This window comes from Setaria viridis, chromosome 3, assembly GCF_005286985.2.
Source record: "Setaria viridis chromosome 3, Setaria_viridis_v4.0, whole genome shotgun sequence".
Lineage (NCBI taxonomy): Eukaryota > Viridiplantae > Streptophyta > Magnoliopsida > Poales > Poaceae > Setaria > Setaria viridis.
This window is the reverse complement of record NC_048265.2, coordinates 38,852,930-38,875,987: the sequence shown is the minus strand read 5'-3', so window position 1 is coordinate 38,875,987 and position 23,058 is coordinate 38,852,930. Positions and strand designations below refer to the sequence as shown.

Below are 23,058 nucleotides of genomic sequence, written 5' to 3'. Positions count from 1 at the left end.
TCGGTCGGGCGAGCACCCCGACCGCGCCAGCGAGCTCTCCAATCGGTCGGGCGTGCACTCCGACTGGTCGGGCGAGTGCTCACGGTTCTCCCCCCGCGCAGCCTCCTGCTCCGGCCGTTCTTCCTCGCGGTGCGGTTCTCGTGCGTCCTGTCACCAATCAGCACCCCATGACAACGCGCAGCAAGCTGGGATTCCAACTGCCAAAACTTTTTCATTCCTCCTAGCTGTCACCAGTGCCTTGCACTTACTGAGACGTTCTTGCTGATCCCAATTGGTGCCGGGCCATGCAGGAGGAGTTCGACGCGCTGCTGGCCAATCACACGTGGGATCTTGTACCACGTCCTGCTCGAGCCAATGTTGTTACTAGCAAGTGGGTCTTCAAGCACAAGTTTCATACCAACGGTTCTCTGGAGCGCTACAAAGCACGATGGGTGCTTCGCCGGTTCACTCAGCGACCTGGGATTGATTTTTCTGAGACTTTCAGTCTTGTCGTCAAACCTACCACCGTTCATATAGTGTTGTCCCTAGCTCTCTCTCGTCATTGGCTGATTCAGCAGTTGGATGTGAAGAATACTTTTCTTCATGGGACGCTTTCAGAGACAATCTACTGTGCTCAGCCTGCTGGCTTTGAGGATACCACTCGTCCTTGTCGGCTGAATCACTCTGTATCCTTAAGCAGGCTCCTCATGCTTGGTACAGTCGCTTTGCCTCTCACCTGTTGCAGCTCGGCTTTGTGGAAGCCAAGACCGACACTTCTCTATTTGTGTACCACCACGGCGATGACATGGTCTATCTTCTCCTTTATGTGGATGATATAGTCCTCACGACGTCTTCGACACCTCTTCTTCGTCGCACTATTAATGCTTTATAGTGGGAGTTTTTGATGAAGGATCTTGGTGAACTTCATCATTTTCTAGGTATGCGTGTTCAGCAGTCTGGTAATGATCTTCTTCTGTCTCAGCGCCAGTTTATGTTGGAGATTCTGGAGCATGCTGGTATGACTGATTGCAAGTCTTGTTCCACATCGGTTGATACAAATCCGAAGCTATCTACTACTGACGGTGCCCCGTTTGTCAATAGGACTAACATTCAGAGCCTCGCTGGTGCTCTACAGTATCTCACCTTCACTCACCCCGACATTGCTTATGCGGTTTAGCAGGTTTGTTTCCACATGCATAATCCTTGTGAGCCACACCTTGCCGTCTTGAAGCGCATTTTGCGGTATATTTGTGGCACTCTTCACTTGGGTTTGCATCTCTAGCCCTCTACTCAGTTGGATTTGCTGGTTTACTCCAATGCTAATTCGGCTGGTTGCCCAGACACCCGGAAGTCCACTTCCGGGTATGCAGTTTTTTTGGGCAACAACTTGGTCTCCTGATCTTCAAAGCAACTGACTGCAGTCTCTCGCTCGAGTGCCGAGGCTGAGTATCGAGCGGTTGCCAATGCCGTTATCGAGGTCTCCTGATTGCGCCAACTTCTAGTTGAGCTGCATGTTCCTCTGCGTCGCACCGCCTTGGTTTATTGAGATAACATCAGCACTTTCTACATGTCTTCGAACCCCGTTCAGCATCAGCGCACCAAACACGTGGAGATAGATCTCCACTTTGTTCGTGAGCGCGTTTCTACTGGTGATGTCCGCGTTCTTCATGTTACGACGAGCTCTCAGTACGCCGATATTTTCACCAAAGGCCTATCTTCTTTAGTGTTTACAGAGTTCAGGTCCAGTATAAACGTTCAAGCTGCCGACAATCAGACTGCGGGGGCATGTTAGAAGATGTGTATGTGTTGTATGTGTTATGCGTGTACATGGGCACTAGCTGTGCGCCAGGCCCAGGCCGGCTCCCTGCCGTGCCCTAGATGGATTAGGATGGGCAGTCTTATCCCTTGGTCGGTTGTGTTTGTATAAACCTCACCAATAGCTGCCTATATATTTGTACATGTTGTATACCCTAATCAATCTATTTTCCACGCAATCCCTATTGCTTTCAAGAAGGTTGCAATATACCCTTATCTGATTGTTTTCAAGTAATGGTCAAACATAAGTGAACTTATATCACCAATGGCTGCCTATATATTGTACATGTTGTATACCCTAATCAATCTATTTTTCACGCAATCCCTATTGCTTTCAAGAAGGTTGCAATGTACCCTTATCTGATTGTTTTCGAGTAATGGTCGAACATAAGTGAACTTATATAGGTAGCCGCCACCGAATTATTATTACATCATAATTAGTAAATTTATGATTGAGCATACCAAAGTTGACATTTACATAATTATTAGTGTCTTGCCGGATCGGACATTGTAATTAAAATAGACTATTTTTGTCAACAAGTAAAACAGTCCTCTAGACTGTTAATTTGCTCGGGTCGAGCTCAGCATGAGTTTTCTGTCCCTATTTCTGAATGATCTGAATCAAGTGAAGTCAAGCATCTCTCGAGGGATAAAAAAGCAAAAGATGTATTTCTACTAAGTATTATATCATGTAGTAAAATATTCTTAAAACAATGAAATAATGATGTCAAAATCTTTATAAAAGACTAGCCAATGCTGTGTCGAATTAAATTGTTCAAGTTCGATTCATCCCTGCTCCCGTTGATGGCCAAGGTGGTCTCATTATTCAAGTGTCATTGACTGACATGCTCGAGGACAAACTCATAGATTGTATAATACTCTAGTAGCACCCAGAGCAATAAGTACGTGGCAACCATGGAAAAACCAGAACAACGGTTCACCTCATCACCAACAGGATTGTTGTCAAGGACTATATATGTATTACATCCTAAAGGTTCACCTAACATTTTTTATATCACTAATAGTTCTTATTTAAAAACTGTTTTGATCACAGTCCCCTTGATACCAAATGTCATTTTCCTTAAAACTGTCTGTGATATAGGTCATTGGCAAGGGAATGCTTTAGCAATCTTACAAACAATCATCGCTGGATTGGTAGTGTGCTGTATAAAGATGTAATACTCTAGCCATGATTGTTGTGATTTGGCTCGTGTTGTCCAAGTGTTAGTCTATGGCCGGGGATTAGCGCCGTGCACCTTGGTAATAGAACATGTACTTTGTTACACTACCTGAGTGATATGCCAATTTTGTGCCATAGATCAGTAATATGATAGACAAGTTGCTCTGCAGGTCAAGGGAGCCAGTAACAGCAGGGGTACATTTGGAAACTACTCATGTTCAAGTGAAGGTGCGATAGATTCTGTCATTGTTACCACTACGGGAAACACTCAAGTCGCTGAGTGTAATTTTTTCGCCGAGTGCAATACTGCGGGCACTCGGCGAAGGCCCCGTTTGCCGAGTGTATTCCTCATAACACTCGGCAAACATAATACACTCGGCGAAAATATCATTTGCCGAGTGCCACATAAAAAAACACTCGGCAAACTCACGGGGACACTCGGCAAATAAAATCCACTTGGCAAACTCTTGAGCATGTGACCTGCACGTGCGGCGTCCGGTGAAGCCCGTGACGGACGTTAGCTGTTTGCCGAGTGTCGACGGGGGACACTCGGCAAAGCTCAGGGTATGCCGAGTGCTAGGCGGGACACTCGGCAAACCTTCATGTCTGCCGAGTGTTTTGATGGGACACTCGGCAAACATGAAGGTTTGCCGAGTGTTTTTTGACACACTTGGCAAAACAAAAAACAAATTTCCCTCCTCCACCCTCCAAACTTTTTATACTCCACATGTATGACATTTGGCACTGCATGGTAGAAGGTGGACTATTTATTGACCTGTTTGCTATATTTAATCAATTAATTTCATTTAGAGTAATTTGTTGATTTAAGTCAAATTTGAACTGCAGGTGATTGGAATAATGGAATAATATGAGTGGAAAAATCATATTCATGTTAGTGAGTCCAAATTGAGGTCTCACCCGGAAAATTAAAAGAAATTTCGAACATTTTGTTAAGGAAACATGACTACGAACGTGTGGCCAAATGATTTTTTAATTATCAAAAATACAAACGAAGTTTGAAAATCACGAGATTTTCCAAGATGCTATGATTTCATATGCAGAGGCTGTGGTAAAAAATTGAGAAGGTTTTGCATAAATTTTGACATATGATGCTTAGAATTCGAAGCATCTCCGGAGAGGATTCGTAGAAGTTGGAAGGATCCGGTAAGATTTTGAGTCGAATCAATACTTGAATTTGTCATTGAGTTCAAATTTCTTTTTATAGGCCATAGAGAACATAGATTGGTTCATGTCAAATTTTGGGAATTTTTCGGATCCGTTTGATAATTTTTATTTATTAATTGCAAGTATATGAATTTAATAGATATAAATTCAATATGAGATATAAATCCATGAAATAATGGAATAATATTACTTAAAAAATGAAATACGCAATGTTTAGTGAATTTGACTAGGTTTTTGCAAAGTTTACATACTTTTAATTACTAAAAGTACTTTGCACATGCAATATAGGTACTTATTTGCCGAGTGTCGCAGTGAGGCAATCGGCAAAGAATTTGTTTGGCGAGTGTCATCCCGAGGACACTCGGCAAAGCTCGCCGCTGGTCCTGTCATTGTCAGTTAGAAATCCGGGGGAAAAAAATCCTTTGCTGAGTGTCCCTGATCTAGCACTCGGCAAAGGTTGAAAACTCCGAAAAAATTAAAAAATGCCTTTGCGGAATGCTAGATCGGGGGCACTCGGCAAAGACTGGAATTTAATTCGGCGCTAAGTCCCGCACGTGCACATAACCGCACACGCACAGGCATAGGCACACGCACCGCACGCGCTGCCCGCCCGCGCCACAGACGGACCCGCGCCGCCCCCGGCCGCCCGCACCGCTCGCCGGACCCGCGTCGCCCGCCCCACGCCACCCGCCCTGCGTCGGACCCGAGCCGCACCGGCCCCCGGCCGCCCCCGCACCGGCCGCCCGACGCCACCCCCGGCCGGCCCTAACCCCCGGCTAGCCCCCGACCGTCCCCCGAGCGATCCCGAGATAGAACCGGCCCCGACGCGCCGCCCCCGGTCCTAGCACTAAGGTGAGTTGATTAAACTGAATATTATCTGCAATATTATCATGCTTGAAATATTGTCATGCATTATGTATCAGTGCTTGTTGTGGAGTCGGCCATCGTGCCGTTGTGTTGTTGTAAATGTGATTGTCGGCCATTGAGCCGTTTTATTTGATGCAGGTGTAGGAAACCTCCTCGTGCAGGGGAGGTGCTGTCGAAATTTTAATTTGACAAGAGTATTTTTTTTCAGGAGAGCCTACGTTACCGTCCTCGAGTCGTCACTTTGCAGGATAGCAAGGTGGGGCATGCTACACCTCTCTTTCTGTATAATGTTCGTATATCACGTAACCTAGTTAGGCGTCTCCTGTTCGAAGGAGATACGGTTGGAAATATGCAGATCTTTGCATATCTATAACCGTATCTGTTTTGAATTGTCCACATTTTTTGGACAGTCCGAGGATGTGTAGGTGGGTATAGTATCCATGGTCTATTCCGGTCCGAGATAGAGTTTCAGCAGCAGCTCCCTATTGTTCTCCAGATACACAATCTCCTATCAAGGACGTGTATTTGGAGAACAGCGGGGAGGTGCTGCCGAAATTCTATCTTGGGTCGGAGTAGACCTTGGATACTAAACCCACCTACACATCCTCATGTGGGATTAGGACCTACCTTTACCTAATAGATAATATAGGAACGTGTATATGCAATGTGAATTTTGTATTACTCACTTATATGCTAGATACGTTGACCAATGAATGGATTGACAAGACGGATGCTTTCTTGGAACGGGCGTTTGCAAGTGTCAAAGGAGCTCGATCGACTTGGTGTCCGTGTAGCAAATTTGGAAACATGCGTCAGCAAACCCAGCTAGACATGGGCAAACATCTGGTGAAGAACGGATTTACGTCAGACTACACCAGGTGGATCTACCATGGTGAATCTGACCGTGGGAGAGAGGAGGTCTTGAGACAACGCATTGAGGAATATGATGATGATGCCGGGGTGGGAGACATGTTAAATGACTATCATGAAGCACACTTCAAAGAAGCACGTAGGGAGGAGGAGCCAGAGGCTACCGCTAAGGCTTATTACGAAATGTTGTCTGCGGCATAGCAACCCCTTCACGGCCATACCAAGGTTTCTCAACTAGATGCCATTGCACGCCTAATGGCTGTGAAGTCTCAGTTTAGTTTGAGTCGAGACGCGTTTGATATTATGTTGACAGTTTTTGGAAGCCTGCTCCCAGTTGGTCACATCTTGCCAAAGAGCATGTATGAGGCACAGAAACTCCTTCGTGCACTTAAGATGCCATACGAGCATATACATGCTTGCCCGAAGGGATGCATCTTATTTAGGAAAGAGTATGCAGAAGCAAAATACTGTGTGAAGTGCGAATCGTCTAGGTTTCTGGAGTGTAGACTGTGGTGACGGTCAGAAAAAGCAGCTCGCAATTCCTGTAAAGGTTCTACGGTATCTTCCTTTCATACCGAGGATCCAACGGCTTTTCATGACTGAAGAATCCGTGAAACAGATGACATGGCACAAAAACGGCCGTCGATATAATCCTGAGAAGCTGGTACACCCATCCGATGCTGAAGCCTATAAAAGCTTTGATGCGATTTATCCTGCAAAAACTCTAGAGGCCCGTAACGTACGCGTTGCGTTGGCAACAGATGGGTTCAATCCTTATGGAATGGCGGCTGCCCCGTACACCTGTTGGCCCATTTTCGTTATCCCCCTGAATCTCCCCCCTGGCGTCCTCTTTCAACGACATAATATATTCTTGTCGTTGATAATTCCAGAGCATCCGGGGAATAATATGAGTGTTTACATGGAGCCTCTGATTGATGATTTGCTCCGTGCTTGGGAGGAAGGGGTATGGACATATGACCGATCCACAAAGACAAACTTCAAGATGCATGTTTGGTACCAGTACTCCCTGCATGACTTGCCGGCATATGGGATTTTCTGCGGATGGTGTGTTCACAGGAACTTCCCATGCCCAGTATCTAAAGCATCTTTGAAGTTCATTTGGTTGTCGAAAGGTGGAAAATATTCTTCGTTCGACAAACATCGACAATTCCTCCCTCCTGACCATCCATTCAGATGAGACATCAAGAACTTTACCAAAGATGTCATAGTTACAGACCCCGCACCGCCGATAATGACAGGGGCCGCAGTTCGTGCTCAGTTAGATGCTCTCGAGGTCAATAATGAAGAAGGTGGTTTTTTAAGATATGGCGAGCAACGTGCTTGGACGCAGAAGTCGTGCTTGTGGAATCTTCCCTATTTTGATGACATTCTTGTTCCACATAACATTGATGTAATGCACACAGAAAAAATTATTGCCGAGGCAATTTTTGGTACAATCATGGACATTCCTGACAAGACAAAGGATAACGTTAAGGCTAGAGTGGATCAAGCGACGTTGTGCAACAGACCACAGCTAAACATGGTACCTCCAAGAGCTGGCAAGTCGTGGAGGAAGCCTAAGGCCGATTTTGTTCTGACAAGGGCCCAAAGGAGGGAGGTTCTAGAATGGTTCCAAACGTTAATGTTCCCTGATGGCTATGCAACAAACTTGAAGAGGGGAGTGAATTTAGCAACTATGCGAATCAACGGGCTCAAGAGTCATGATTACCATACATGGCTTGAGCGCCTACTTCCGGTGATGGTTCGAGGCTATATCCCTGAGCATGTGTGGTAGGTGCTAGTAGAGTTGAGCAATTTCTTCCGTCGGCTTTGTGCGAAGAAGTTATCTCGTACCGTGGTTGCATAAATGGAAACAATGGCGCCTGTGTTGCTCTGTAAGTTAGAGAAGATCTTTCCACTAGGCTTCTTCAATCCAATGCAGCATATGATTCTACACCTTCCGTATGAAGCACGAATAGGGGGGCCTGTGCAGGGTCGTTGGTGCTATTCAATTGAGAGATGTCAAAAGGTTTTTCGAACTAAATGTAAGAATAAGTGCAAAATTGAAGCATCCATTGCAGAGGCATACATTCTGGAGGAGGTGTCAAACTTCACATCAAAATACTACGCTGACAACCTTCCTAGCATGCATAATCCACCTCCTCGTTACAATGCCAGCGAAGATGAATTGAGCCTTAGCATTTTCCGAGGGCAACTCGGAAGTGCAAGTGGTACGACTCGCAAGACCTTGAACCATGAAGAGTGGCGCTCTATCATGCTGTATGTGTTGACCAACCTATCTGAGGTGGAGCTGTACATGATGTAAGTTCTCAACAAACTTGTTTCGAAGTAGTCACCATTCTCTTGCCTAAACATATATTTCTCGTTGCTACAGGCAATTTCATCATCAATTCTGGCGTAAATCAAGGCAACCGTACCCGCACGAAGCTGAGACTCTTCTCAAAGAGGGTGCGGGAAATGGAATGTCCGATTTCATTTCTTGGTTCAAACAGAAGGTACAATCCAATTTATTCGGACATTCTCGTACATACAATTAATATAACAAACCGCCCTATTTGAACTTGCAGGGCCGAACCGATGCGTCTATGAATGTCGAGTTGAGACAGGTTGCCAATGGCTGTGACTATAGGGTCAGGTCATTTGCCGGTTATGACGTCAACGGATATCGTTTTCACACAACAAGGCACGAGCAGAGTTGGCCCAGTCGAAGAACCACAAATACTGGAGTTTTCACGCCAGGCTCTGATGGGGTCGAGTACTACGGAAGAATTGAAGAAATATACGAACTAACTTTTCATGGGTGCAAACCTCTTAATCCAGTTATATTCAAATGCCATTGGTTTGATCCATCTGTCGTGAGACGGGCCCTTAATATTGGGCTAGTCGAAATTCGACAGTCATCCATGTTACCAGGAGACGATGTCTATATTGTGGCTCAACAGGCCACACAAGTTTATTATTTGTCATACCCGTGCCAAACCGACAGCCGTCTTAAGGGTTGGGATGTTGTGTACAAGGTATCGCCACACGGTAAACTACCTGTACCAAACAATGAAGATTACAATATAGACCCCAACACGTATGAAGGAGAGTTATTCCAAGAAGATGGGCTTGAATGGAGTTTTGTGATAGATTTAACCGAAGCGATCGGAATGGAAGTAGACAACGAAAGGGTTGCTGTAGAGGACGGTGGAGACGAGGTTCAGAATGTGAAGGACTTAGAATTACTTCAACGATTACAATTAGCTAATGACAGTGATGACGACATTCCTCCTTCGGAGCACGGGCTTGACTATATTGACACGCGTGATAGTGATGATGAGACTTATGATCCAGCTAATCCTGATCATGATGATTATTTCTAATACATGTATGAGTCGTACTAATTTAGTTATAATTTATTTATAATTTGCATATCTTTGTAATTATGTTTTGTTTATCTATGCTAACTGGTTTACTCTTTTTAATTGCAGGTTATTGAGCAATGGTGGGCGGTATGAGGAAGCTCACATCGATTTGCGAGAGACTGGCCACTACAGGGACTGGTTCAGGGTGAGGGTCATATTCAGGGAGCGGTCGAGGGAGGCGTCAAGGCAGGCCTCGACATAGGGTTGAGGAGGAGGAGGAGGAGGAGGAGGAGGAGGAGGAGGTGGTGGTCCAGAGGCCTCGAGGGAAGGGTAAAGTGGCGAGGACCCCGTTGCCTGAACCTGAGGAGGAGGAGGCGGAGGAGGAGGAGCTACCTTCCGCACACACCTCTGGGGACGACGAGCAGGAGGAGGCGGAGTAGGAGGAGCAGCAGCAGAAGCAGGAGGGGGACGGGGAGGCAGGGGATGCCCAGTCCAAGATATGGTTGCGAGGTCCCTCATCCCTCCCGAAGCGTCCGATACCTGAGCATTTACGCCCGCTAATTAAACCGGTTGGGACCAAGTAACTTTAAATATTCTCAATAATGTTCTTATGTTGAAAGTTACAAAAACTAAAAAATTATATTAATGACTTGTGCAGGAGTTGGATTAAGCTCAGTGGGGGTGACCACAACCGTAAGGCCAACAGGATCCTTGGCCTTTTGTGCAGGGTTCACTTCCCTGGCTTGGTGGTGTACACCAGACAGCAGCAGCCGGCCTACACGTGGGACCACTACGTCGCCGCCCCCGACGTCCCTGATCGTCAACAGAGGAGATTCCCTCGCACTAAATTGCTCAATACATCACCTACATTCGACATTCTTGAAATAATAACTGTATACGCGTCTATTTGCAGGATTTCTATAGATGCCAGGAGGGATTCGAGGCTAAGGCGAAGGCCGTCTGTGATGTAGCCGCCAAGAAGCTCATCAAGGACATGCATTACGAGGCGTGCATCCAGGCCATCATCGAATTCCACGCTCAATACAGATAGATGAAGGTTAGAAAAGAGGAGGCAAGAACAATGAACCTGACCAAGGACCAATTCATGAGGGTAAGTACAGACCGTTGATACTTACTATTTAAGATTAATTAGGCTCAATTTCTTTTTCATATGTCACACGCTTGATGATGTAGGTGCCTCCGTGGTGGTGTCGTGCGCATATCCAGTGCTGGGAGAGGATGGTCGACATGTGGTTGGAGCCCGGGTGGTTGGAGAACCACCTTGCTTGCCGACAGCGGCGTTTGCAGATGCCGACTGCACCACACAATCAAGGCAGCCTAAGCCTTGATGAATATAGAGAAAAATGGGTATGCAACTTCAATTCTTTATTCTAACGTTCAATTCTACATAATTCCTAATCATTTTGTATTTTTTGCCGCAGTCGGCGTCACATGATGGCTGACCTTGCTCCCAGCTCAAGGCATGGGTCCTCTCCAAAAAGGGCAAGGCGACGGCCGATATCGATTTCAACCTAGACGACCCGTCCGAGGCGTACAGCCATCCTAGCATACACAGTCACATCAGCGAGTATACAAAGATGGCTAGGGAGGTTCACAGGCTAGACTTCGATCCGAGCTCCGAGGACATTGATGGAGAAATCGTGATGAGGGTGAGAGGAGGCAAGAAGCATGGTCGATATTGGATTGGCGACGGTGTAATCGACACGGCCTCTACTCCCACTCTCTCCGAGATCCGAGCTAGGAGCACGGACTCGAGCCCGGCGATACGGCCATGACCCACCATTGCACAGTTCCAGATGGAGGCTCTCCAGGTTCTTTCTCTTCCATTCATCGTTCGTTTGTTGTTATACTTTAGCTTTGCATTATAACATTGCAATGAAATATTGTAGGCCCAGGTGGAAGAAGCAAGGAAGAAAGAAGAGGAGATGGCGGCGCAGATGGAGGAGATGCGGCGGAGGATGGAGGAAGAAAATCGGATGAGGATGGACCAGATGTTCCAGTACATGCAGAATTTTGCTTCGAGCATGGGTCAGTCTTTGCCTCCGCCACCACCGATGCTGTTCCCTCCGCCTCAGCCACCCACAACTACTCCTGTGAGTCACTTGACACATTGTGCTTAAGATTCAATACTTTAATTTTGACAACTTTAGATGTTAGCTCACAATGTCATATCCTATGTGCAGAATCAATCAGCAGCTTCGTATAATGAAGATCAAGATTTGTCGCAGTGGTCTCCTTGGCCTCCACGGAACTAGACTTGGTTGTGAACTTGGTTGAAACTAAATTGTGACTTGAACTTGGATTTATCGATTGTTTCGTGCTTATGTTGAATTATGCCTATGATGTTTATGAATAATGTTTCTAATGATGGTTGTGAATTATGCATGTGATTGTTTATTACAAATGCCTGTGATGATGTGTATTGTGAATTGAGAGGGGTCCGTTATACGTGACAAAACGGGAAAACGGGGGGGGGGGTTCTGGGCTCTTTGCCGAGGGTAACACTCGGCAAAGAGGAGCCTTTGCCGAGTGTTTTGGCTTTAACACTCGGCAAAGGTGGCAGTTCCAGCTCCAGGCGCCACTTGTTTGCCGAGTGTTAAAGCCAAAACACTCGGCAAACATCAGTTCTTTGCCGAGTGTCAGGAACACGGCACTCGGCAAAGTGCCCGTGTTTGCCGTGTGTAGGCACTCGGCAAACACCACGGCTTTGTCGTGTGCTGACACTCGGCAAAGTGGCCGTGTTTGCCGTGTGTTGGCACTCGGCAAAGCGGTGGTGTTTGCCGAGTGCCTACCGTCTGGCACTCGGCAAAGCCGCCGTTAGCCTCGACGCCGTCAACGCCAATTTCGCCGAGTGTGTCTTTTCGCCGAGTGTTTTTTGACCGTCAGCAAAATGTTTGCCGAGTGCTCGAGTTTTGACACTCGGCAAAGTATTGTTTGCCGACACAATATTTGCCGTGTGCTATATGTCGAGTGGAACACTCGGCAAAGCCTTTGCCGAGTATTTTTGGGTCTTCGCCGAGTGCCTGTGGCACTCGGCAAATTATGTGTTTCCCGTAGTGTACCCTATTTAGTATTTGCATGTGCATGCGTTAAACTAATACAGCTAACCAATAGGGGCTCATTTCGCAATTTTGCTAATTTGTCTGTTTTTTTTCTAGATCGAAGACTTTCTTTCAGGCAAGTAGGGAGTACCCCTCTGCTCATAAAAAAGATCCTAACGTCTAAATTTCAGTCCACTGGGACAGTCAAAGAAGCAAAGAGACAACTAGCTACCGCACACGTACTTCTGAATAACAACAACTGCCCTTCAGACGATTATGTAAGGTAGATGATATGGCAAGTATCTCTCGCAACCCCGGTGGAATTATAGGCTCACATGCATGCGCGCACACACTTTAACTGAGAACACTGCAACACTGGTCATCGCGACCTGCCACTATCTATAAGATTTTGATCATAGTGGAAAAACAGGACGTGGCCATTTAGAAGGTCCAAACCCTTTGTCTTGATTGGTGTGGTGATTTTTGTTCTTGTGACTTGCACACATTCCTTTTTGAGTAAAACACTTTGTGTTCGCCTAGATCGGTCGACAAGGCCAGCTTATAAGCTTTTATGATCCAAAGGTAATACCTTAATTCTGATTAACCTTTTTACATGAAGCGAAAATTATCAAAATGTAAAAGATATGCTATGTATAGACTGGCTTGCCAGCATGGGAGGCTAGCTAGGTCATAATTGGATTTTGAAGACAAGGTGTAATAGATGGTATTATGAGCCCACTCTCATTGTATATGTACAAGTCAGCCCATGGAGAGGACATGGCACAATATTGGTACAAAGGGAGGATCATGGATCTTTGTTTGATGTGAAATTGTGAGTCCGTTATGCAAGGATGTCAGCCTCAAGATGCAGTTAGAGAGTGTAACAAGCTAACAGCCGGTAGTCATGTTGTTTTCTTAGTGAAAAAAAAATAGTTCAATTATTTTTGTTGAGTTGGGTGGTGTGGCCGTGTTGATATCCCAATCCAACCGGATGTTACTCTTGAGTTGAATTTGAGTTGAGTGGTGCGGCCATGTTGATGTCCGAATCTAACCGGTCGGTATGGTGTTTGTTGTTGTGCCCAGTCTGGCACTATTCTTCTTTTTAATATAATCTGCAGTTATTCTACCTGATTCATTTAAAAAAATAGTCCTGTTAGCTCGGTTGGTGTGCCTCCAAGGTGAGAAGCGCACCCGCCCGGGCTCAAACCCGACTGCGTGCATGCTGGGTGGCACCAGTGGGCCCCACAGTTGGCCTCACCTAGTAAAAAAAATGCTGGGCTTTTACTATGAGGGAACTGAATTTTTGCTAGTTTAGTTTTACTAGAAGTTTTTGGTCGCGGGATGGTTTAATGGGTTTGAATTGCCTAACACATCAAATAAATATATGTTTTCATCAAAATACACAGCCATCTGGTTGACAAAAAGGTATAGCATGGTTTACCTCATTGAACACTTTGGGTGATCCGACACTTTCACGCTACACCATCTGTCGTTAGTCCAAGCTTTGGACTCTTGCTTTGTTGCGGCTGAACATGACTTGTTCATGGCATGCATTTGTATCCATGCATGGGCGGCTTGCCCAATTGCACTATACTCACATGTTGGGGAGTTTTTGGCTGAACTAACAAATTGGGAAAGAGTTATAGGTTCGGTTTAAGGAATATATAGAATCCACTATCAATGATGGAAAATATTATGGGCCCGGATATATAGTTCAGTGCATGCAGGACCATTGAATCAAACCATTACTCATACCAAAATCAATACAATTTACGTTTTCCTTTACCCTAGGTTTTCCAACCCTCATTGCTGTGCATTCAGCGGCTATACGGTGATAATTGATGTCCTAGGTGGCCTTGTCGACCCCTAGGGCACTCAACTGGGTGCCACACATTGATGGAATCCTTCTTGGGTGTGATATTCTTCAGTCCTTCAATGGTGTATATATCTTATGTGTTCAGTATAAGATACAACTTCATGTCAACAGTCATGTCTGTTTATATAACATAGACTGCTCCTTTCCTTATACCAGTAATAGTGTATAATTAATCCTTTGCTTATACATCGCATCACTTGATCAGTGTAAGCTTATTATTGTTGTTGTTGTTGTCAGTTATTATTACATATTACTGCAGTCTATTAAGTCCACTTTTCCTAACACTACTTCTCCCAGTGTGATAGATCAACCATCTGCATGAGTGCAGTGCTGTCCATTCTGTTTAGTTTCATTCTTCCGTTAATCAATAGCGATCAGAAAGTTTTACTTTCATCGCTCTCCTAGGCTTCTCATCCAGTTATCCTATCCTAGTACATGGCTTAGAACCAACCATCTATCAGATCCAATCCAAATCCAATCTGCTGCTGTAAAGAAACCCACTTAGACACACACCTTTAGTTTCTTCACCGCAAGTTGATACCTCCTTTCAATCACTTGAGATGGAAGCCTTTTATTTCTCTTTCGAAATCAGATGACCCCAAGTGACTCAGTCACCGAATTTTTGGCCACTATTCCAAGATCTGGTATGCCAAGTGTGAAATGTATTCGCCAGATTGTGGCAACCACACAGCAAAATGGACATGGACATGTACTGCAGCAAATGATCACCACCACTTCTTGCGATCTTCCACCCATCCCTTTTTGTTTGAACGGTACACATGAAGCCAGACAACAGAGGGGAAAGGCGGCTGCCGAAAGGAACTGCTTCCCAAATGATTAAATTTTGTCCAGTATCGCTTATAATGCAAAATGACAGCTGCTATATGTAGTTTAGGTGTGCTCAATTCAGTGAAAGTCTGACCTCATAAGCTGAATCAGCAACTAGGTATATATCACCCCGAGTCAGTTCTACTATTACTCGTTCAGGGAATTAATTATCTCTAATATAATATAGTTTAATAATTTTTTGATAGAATCAATGAATATATGGAAGTTACGAATATTATATTACACTAAATTTCAGGTCTTATTCCCACATTTTAAATTTTGCGATATGCAGTACAACTCCAATGAGTCTACCAATCTGCGTAATCAGAACCTTTGCCATTAGGAAAAATGAAGCAATTTCGGGTGCGTTTGGCGGAGCTCCCAGAGCTGATTCTCTGCTGATTCCAGCAGGAGCTCTACTAAATAGTTTTTCAGAGAGAAGTGATTCTCTGCTGATTCTGTGAAGTGATTCTCTAAAATGAACTAAGAGGCTGGGAGCTGAAAAAATTAGCTTATCCTGATTCTGTAAAATGATTCTCCATCCTGATTTTAAGAGTTTATATGCTAGAGAATCAAAGAGAATAACTTTCAGATATAGAATCACTTCTCAGAGAATCAACTTTTGTAGAGAATTAGAATTAGATGGAGCTCTACCAAACGCACTCTTCATGTGTCTTTTCAAGTCACCCATGTGCTTTCATTGTCATCAGCTCCTGGGTTTAATTTTTGGTGGCTGACGCAGGTTCAACCAGTACTATGAAACTCCAAATCCTGCTGCTAAAAGGAATCACCGGTCAGTAGGTAGATTCATGTAACTGATAGTTCTATATATATCTTAGACAACTTCACAATGTTTGGAACTATCATCAACTGGAAAAGCAATCTTTGTTAACAAGAACAAGCTGCCAGTATATGGTGGTGCGCCGCCCCTTACTCCCCTAGTCATCTCCTTCTCTCTCCCTCTCCCTCCCTCCCTCTCCTTCTCTTTCTCTCTCCTCTCCCTCCCCCCTCTCCCCCGCTCTCTCTCCCTCCTCTCTCTCTTTCTCCCTCTCCCTCCCTCCCTCTCCTCCCCCTCCCTCCCTCTCCTTCTCTCCCCTGCTCTCTTTCTCTCCCTCTCCCTTTCCCTCTCCCTCTCCCTCTCTCCCCCCCTCTCCCTCCTCTCTCCCTCCCTCTCCCCCTCCCTCCCTCCCTCCCTCTCTATCACACACACTCTCTCTCTCCTCCCGTGCCTCTTTGTTCCCACATGCGACCACCCCATTCCACCCTATGCATGCATGCCGCTGCCTTACCATGAATTTTCAGATGCTCAAGGGTTTTATTCTTCTCAGTTTCTTATCTACGGGCAGGGATTTTCTAGTGTAATAATTTGGGAATATATCCAGAGAGACTAAGAAAGAAAGTAAATTAGGAGCCAAGAGTCCCTCAGAAAAAAAGCATCGACCACTTGATAATTCTTTGGATATTGCCACAATTAGACTAGAACCCTCTGCATTTGAGAAAATTATAAATAAGACCAAGAACCATTGGTCATTTGCAAAAAGCACTCAACGAATCATGCTGAACACTTGGGTGTCCAGCATGCAGCTAATTGGAGGCTTCGTCACATCAGCTATATATGGCCCTAGTTAGGGCATACTATGAATGTGATTGAGTGAGAATGTCTATAGTCAATGTGACTCAATGTGGCAGATACACCCTTGGATATCATCAAGGTGGGCCAAGATGGCTACTCAAAGGTTATTGTCACACCCCAAAATTTCCATTTGGCTTGTGAATAGATAACTTTAAATAAAATAAGAATTTATCATTTTTTCTAAATTTTCCAAACTTTAATTAATAAGTAACAATTCAGTTAAAGAAAATAATATTTTCTAAAAGTGCTAAATTCCATTTGCTATAGGTTATAAATTTTGTTGTTGCATTCATGCGATTGCATTGTGCTAATTTTCAATGTGACAAAGTTTTAAGTGGTTCTTGCACTCAAAAGATCATAGAAGCATGCACTTTTTTTATTATTTGTTTTATAAAATTCTTTATAGGATTAGTATTTATTCTTAATTATTTGATTGTATATCTTTGTTGGATGCTTGTTGTGAGTAGAAGACGGTCAATACGTGAATTTCTAGGACCATGAGTTTGACGTGGTTGATCAACTATACCCCAAGCTAAAAGCAAGTGTCCTTGCCTGTTCATATCCCAACATCTACATCGCTTTATACTAATTAGAGTATTTAGACCATTAGTTGCATTCTAAGTCTAATTTGAATCCCATGTTATTGGGATTTATTTTCTATTTCAATACCTTCCTTGAAGCTAGGGTTGATTTGTAATATCATGCTTAGCTTCGATGTCTTGGTTGGGTTGGGTTAATAAAAGCAATATTATATAAGTCTTGTGTGATGAAGTGCGAGGAGGATGGGAATCTCGTGATGGTATTCGTGTGGGGAATCTGAACAGCATAGACAGCTACTCCACATACTGCATTGTTACCAACCGTGAGATGCACGAACAGCTACTCCATCATCAACAGCGAAGAAACCAAAGAGATGTGCATCACCCACAAAGTAGAGAAGGCCTGAATCAACACCAATCAACAACAAGCAGAGCTCGAGCAACAACGTAGGCATGATGCTTGCAACGGGGATCCCCAATCGATCAGCTACAAGAAGCTGAACAACAACTTCTTGAAGATCTAAGTGGGGGAGCATGATGACTATAATACACTTCTACTGAACCTCATTTTCATCAATATCGAGATTGAGAAGATGTCGGATTCTTTCTACATCAACAAGCTATTGACCATGGTGGTGTCCACCGTGTGTCTAGCTCAATAGATTGAACCCGAACCCCTTGTTTCACACTCACTTAGCAACAGGTTTGGCGAAGGCTCTTCGAACGAAATGAGGCTGCAACCAAGTAGGAGGCAATAATCATCAGTAGAGTGGGAGTTGGATACAGGCTGGTAGGTCCTGAGGAAGAACTCAGAACCAAGAAGCCCACAATAATCAGATCCAAGACAATCGAAACTAAGATAATGACCAGGACGCCCACGATATCATCTACACAAATTGTGATGACCAGAACATCATTGACAACATTTGCCTCCAATAGGTGCCGGTGCCATGAGCCCATGACTACATGGAGCGCTACGGCCTCACTCACAAGAATAGGCATGGTGACTACTGCTAAAACTACTAATATTGGTCCCCACTACAGAAATATGGCAGTGTGTGCTTCGACAGCATTAGTGTGTTCACCTCCAGGCTGCACCAAGTTAATTAGCCATCTAGCTTCAAGCTTGCTAGCATGGGCCAATATGATGGCAAGACCAAATCAAAGCAATGGCTCTAGATCTACTCAATCACTGTCAAGGCAGTGGGCAACGTTAGTCATGTCCAGGTGAATTACTTGCCTATCATGCTAGAAACCACAACAGGATCCTAGCTGAGATGTTATTGACGCTTGTTATTGACACATTTTTACCCCTATTTATCTTCAATAATAACATAAATTTAATACCTAAACTATTAATCATACCTAATAAACCGGTCATTTTCACATGTGCAACATATTTTGGAGGATATTCTGTTTTTGCAGAAAATTGGACCTAAAGGTATATTTTTGGATAAAGCCTTGAACGAGCAACGAACCTGACAAAGATGAAGGCTAGCGGGCTTAGAAAGAGCCTAGGCCGATCGTCCTAGTGAAGCCCAAGCCGATTGGCTAGGGGTCTTCTGGCCTTCACCGACGCTCATTTTTGGCAAGCACTCCTCCAAGATTACTTAAAGGCTAAGTTTGTGAAGATATGGCAAGAATCACTTCGGTATCAAAGAGGAATAAAAGAAGATCAAGCGGAGATTTGGAAAGTTATTGAAGATTAATCTCATCCCGAAGCTATCAACGTGCTAGGCCCACATGCAAGTGAAAAGAAGATTCTAGAGCACATATGGATACTTGGGAATGAAGTAGGATGCGAGGGGCCAAAAGGAAGGCCCAGGCCAATCGGCCTGGACTCTCCTAGGCCGATCCGTCTGGGGGTTTCCTTTGTCCCTCACCCTCCAATTCTTTCCACGCGCTCTCTAGACTATAAATACCCCAAAAAAAACAACGAGCCCCATATCCAATACGACATACTCGACGTGAAGCAGCAGAGAAGCAGAAGGAGCTTGAGGGACACCACTTTGGAGAGCCGAGGGTCATGCAATTATCAGGAGCTAGCGTAGATGAACCTCTGCCGGTGTGATCACCCTGCGAGGAAGATGACGCTGGAGTTCTAGAGCTAGGAGTCATCAAGATCAAGGTAGGATCCCGGTGATGATCTTATGATGTACAATCATTCATAGTGAAGTAATAGATGTGTTCATGTTCTTAGTGATCTAAATATCTCCTTAGATGGTTTTATGCTTTTTCGGGTTTGCTTGCTTTTCAATCTATGAATCGATGATAGATTGCTTAGGGTGTTCTTATGGTCGTGGTGACTGGATATGAATGCCTGATCTACCGATGAGTATAACATGTTCTTTTGATCATGCCCTTAACCTGCTTGAGCTAATAGAGGTGATCGTGACACGATCTTTCTTGTGTAAGGTGGGGGGTTTCGAGATCCGGACCGGAGCTATAGATTTAAAGATGCTTTTTACTAGGATCATATATGTGTTGCTTTGCTATCCATGCTCAGAATTGAAACATATGCATAGTCTAGGTTGCTCTAGATTAGTTACCTCTGCTTTATCTGTTATCTATCTCTACATGCTTACTAGATTGGATCTGAATCACTCATCAACACCAAATTAATACTAACAAGTTGATATAGATCTTTTGCTATAAATTCCACAAATTGATAAATCTTGGGGGCGTACCTTGAGGGAAGAGCTACAACTGATCCGCATGCTTGCGGTTCACAAATTGGTGTGCTAACTACCGTCAACAAGCTTTTCTAGCACCGTTGCCGGGGAACTAATAGTCAAGTTCCAGTTTAACTATGCATCTGTAGATATAAATTTTTGTTCATGATTTTTCAGTCTTTCTTTTTAATCTTTTTATTTTTATGCAATCTCAATCAAAATTTCAGATCTAGTTCTTCTATATATGTGTTTGCTTTCACTAACGCTAATAAGAGATGGATGGCTACCTCTCCAACAAACCGAAAAATTTTGTGGATGATCCAGAAAAACCTTACAGGCAAGAGAGACGTTTAGGACAAGTAAGAAAGCTGAAGATTGAAGCTTCAGCTGTCAAGGAAGAGTTGGAAGTGTGGAAGACATCATCATCATCATCGTCTACCTCAAAGTCAACACCACCAGCAAGTCCAAGAGGGGTGCCAGTTGCGCCTGAAGTACGGGAAGCACCTACAATGGGAAATCAACCTAAGCCAGAGCACACTATCGGGGAGCTGTGCATCACAAACATCACTGATTTACCTATCCATGAGTTGGATGCCATTGGGCGACCGTTCACAATCGATACTTCAAGACTCAGGATGGTGCAGAGTTCACCTTTCACTGGCAAGGAGGATGCAAATCTTCATCTACATGCATTTACGCAGCTATGCAACACCTTCAATATGAATGGAGTTAACAAGGATCAACTAAGAGCAAGGTTGTTCCCTTACTCTCTACTTGGAAGAGCACTTCAATGGTTTTATTCTCTACCACTAGCAACAATTCAGAATTGGGATGAGCTGATGAAGGCCTTCATAGCAGAACATTATTCACCAGGCAAGACTCAGAATCTGAGAAGCAGGATAGCTACCTTTTCTTAGTAGTCTACTAAGAACATTGCTGAAGCCTATGAGAGCTCCAATGACTACGTCCATGCAGTTCCACATCATAAGTTCCCGAGGGAGGATCTAATCCAGAAGTTCTATCAAGGGTTGACACTAGCATCAAGGGTGATCATCGACGCATCAGTTGGAGGATCAATCATCGACCTCACCCCAACTTAAGCTTTCAAGCTATTCAAGAAGGTTGCAGATAACGATGCATGGGCATCATCTGGGCGCCTATTCCGAGTTCAACTAACTAGAAATTCTCAAGGTGTGTTGCAAGTGGGGAATAATCAATTGCTCGAAGGGAAGATCGATTCGCCGATGAGGAGACTGGAGAAGATAGAGATAAAAGAAGCTCATGCTATAGACTTGAAGGTAGCAGAAGTAACATCAACATGTGAAGAGTGTGGCGACTACGGCCATGTCGGGAAGAACTATCCAGAAGAAGCGAAGTTGCTAGACTACATGAAGAAGGAAGAATGGTTTCCACCATCTAACTTTTGGTATGCACAGAATAGACCTCAATTCAATACAAGCTCATCTATCTAGAACACAGTGCCTCTACGCGTTAAGCTGAAGGAGTTCATGGAAGAGGAAGGCAAGATTAACAAAGACATTGTCACTAAGTTTAAGTGTATGGACAAGTTTCTAGAAAATATTGATAGCAAGGTGATAGAGGTCAGAAATTTGAACCACCAAGTGATGAACATGAAGATGCTGGAAACTCAAGTTACACAGTTAGCTGGGCATTTTACAAGCAATGAAGGGAAGTGGCCGGGACAACCAAGGAATCCAGAGTCAGCTAAAGCTATTCAGACTCACTCGGGCAAAGAAACAGAAGATCCTGAACGTCCGACGGGAGCTAGGAAACCTAAAGTAGCTGCTGAACCAGAGATGACTTCAAAGTAGAAGACACCTAACCTGGCTCCGGAGATTGAAACAGAAGAGCCGGAGTTTGAGATGGTTGATCAAGATGACATGAAGATTTTGCCTGGAAAGCCACGCAATCATCTAGGTAAAACTGATGAATAGTTTGAAAAAATTATTGAAGTTGTACGCCGGTTGAACATCAATATGCCACTGCTGGATGCTCTACTAGTTCCAACCTACTCTCGCTACTTCCAGGATATACTAACAAACAAGCGAGAGATCCTGCAGCTCACTGCAGATCACATCAAGATGACAGAAGAGTGTAGTGCTGTGATTGCTAATCAAGCTCCTAGGAAGAAAAGAGACCCGAGATGTCCAACCATCCCATGTTCAATTGGAATGCTGATGTTTGAAAGAGCATTATGTGATCTTTGTGCAAGTGTCAACGTCATGCCTAAAGCTATGTTCGAGAAGTTATGCTTGCCAAAGCTGGAACCAATTGCTATGTGCTTGGAGTTGGCGGACAACACCGTTCGCTATCCTGAAGGCATTGCTGAAGTTGTACCTGTGAAGATCGGGAATCACTTTGTCCCTGTTGACTTCATGACACTCGAGATGAGAGAAGGAACTAAATCACCACTCATTTTGAGAAGGCCGTTCCTGAAGACCGCAAGAGAAAACATGGATGTTAGGAAGAGTGAGATCAAGTTTGATATTAATGGCACTATGAGCACGTTCAAGTTTCGCCCATGCTTTGAGGTATGTAACATGATTTTTAGCAAGTATATACCACCACACCATCGTGTCAAGCAGGAGGAGAAGAACAAGTGTTGACACTCGTTGTTGACACACTTTTAGTGCCATTTTACTAGTGTTTTCATGCATATTCTTATACTAATCTACCACTTAGCACTTGAAATAATCCCATTACTGCATACATGTTGTATTTTGGACCATATTTCAAAATCATAAGAAATACGACATAATTGAAGGGTTTTTCTATAAGTTGGAATTGGGTCGGACTTTGGATATTGGAAGGCCTAAACACGAACATTGAACTGTAGGCTCGCAGGAAGAGCTGAAACTTGCACGGGACATATCTTCCTCATCCAAACTCTAATTGGGGCGAAATTACAAAGAAAATTGCATGTCTTGACGAGGTCTACAACTTTCATATGAAACGCTCGAGCATTGGAGGCCAAAAGAAGGCAAGCTGATCAGCCTACAAGGGTCTAGGCCGATTGGCCTAGCCTATTTTCGGCCCCAATCGTCGCGCCCTTTCACCAAGAGGTTGCTCATGATGTTCCTATGGTTATTTTCCAGAAACTTAGCTTCAAAGGCACCCCAACCGACGCCGCCAACTATAAATACCCAAGACTTTCAACAAAGAG

General features: G+C 44.3%; 1 protein-coding gene across 1 annotated transcript; it reads left to right on the top strand.

Annotated features, from left to right (window-relative positions):
- Positions 1 to 284: 284 nt before the first annotated feature.
- LOC117849277 (uncharacterized mitochondrial protein AtMg00810-like) lies at positions 285 to 1,156 on the top strand. The gene is made up of 3 exons (XM_034730838.1): positions 285 to 431; positions 725 to 787; positions 890 to 1,156. Exons 1-3 carry the CDS (start codon positions 285 to 287, stop codon positions 1,154 to 1,156), a joined length of 477 nt encoding a protein of 158 aa, XP_034586729.1.
- The last annotated feature ends 21,902 nt before the right edge of the window (positions 1,157 to 23,058 follow it).

Coding starts and splice junctions, on each gene's coding strand:
- LOC117849277 (XM_034730838.1), top strand. CDS start 285: ATGCAGGAGGAGTTCGACGCGCTGCTGGCCAATCACACGTGGGATCTT. Junction 432..724: donor AGCGCTACAAAGCACGATGG/GTGCTTCGCCGG, acceptor CACCTGTTGCAG/CTCGGCTTTGTGGAAGCCAA. Junction 788..889: donor ACCACCACGGCGATGACATG/GTCTATCTTCTC, acceptor TTTTTGATGAAG/GATCTTGGTGAACTTCATCA.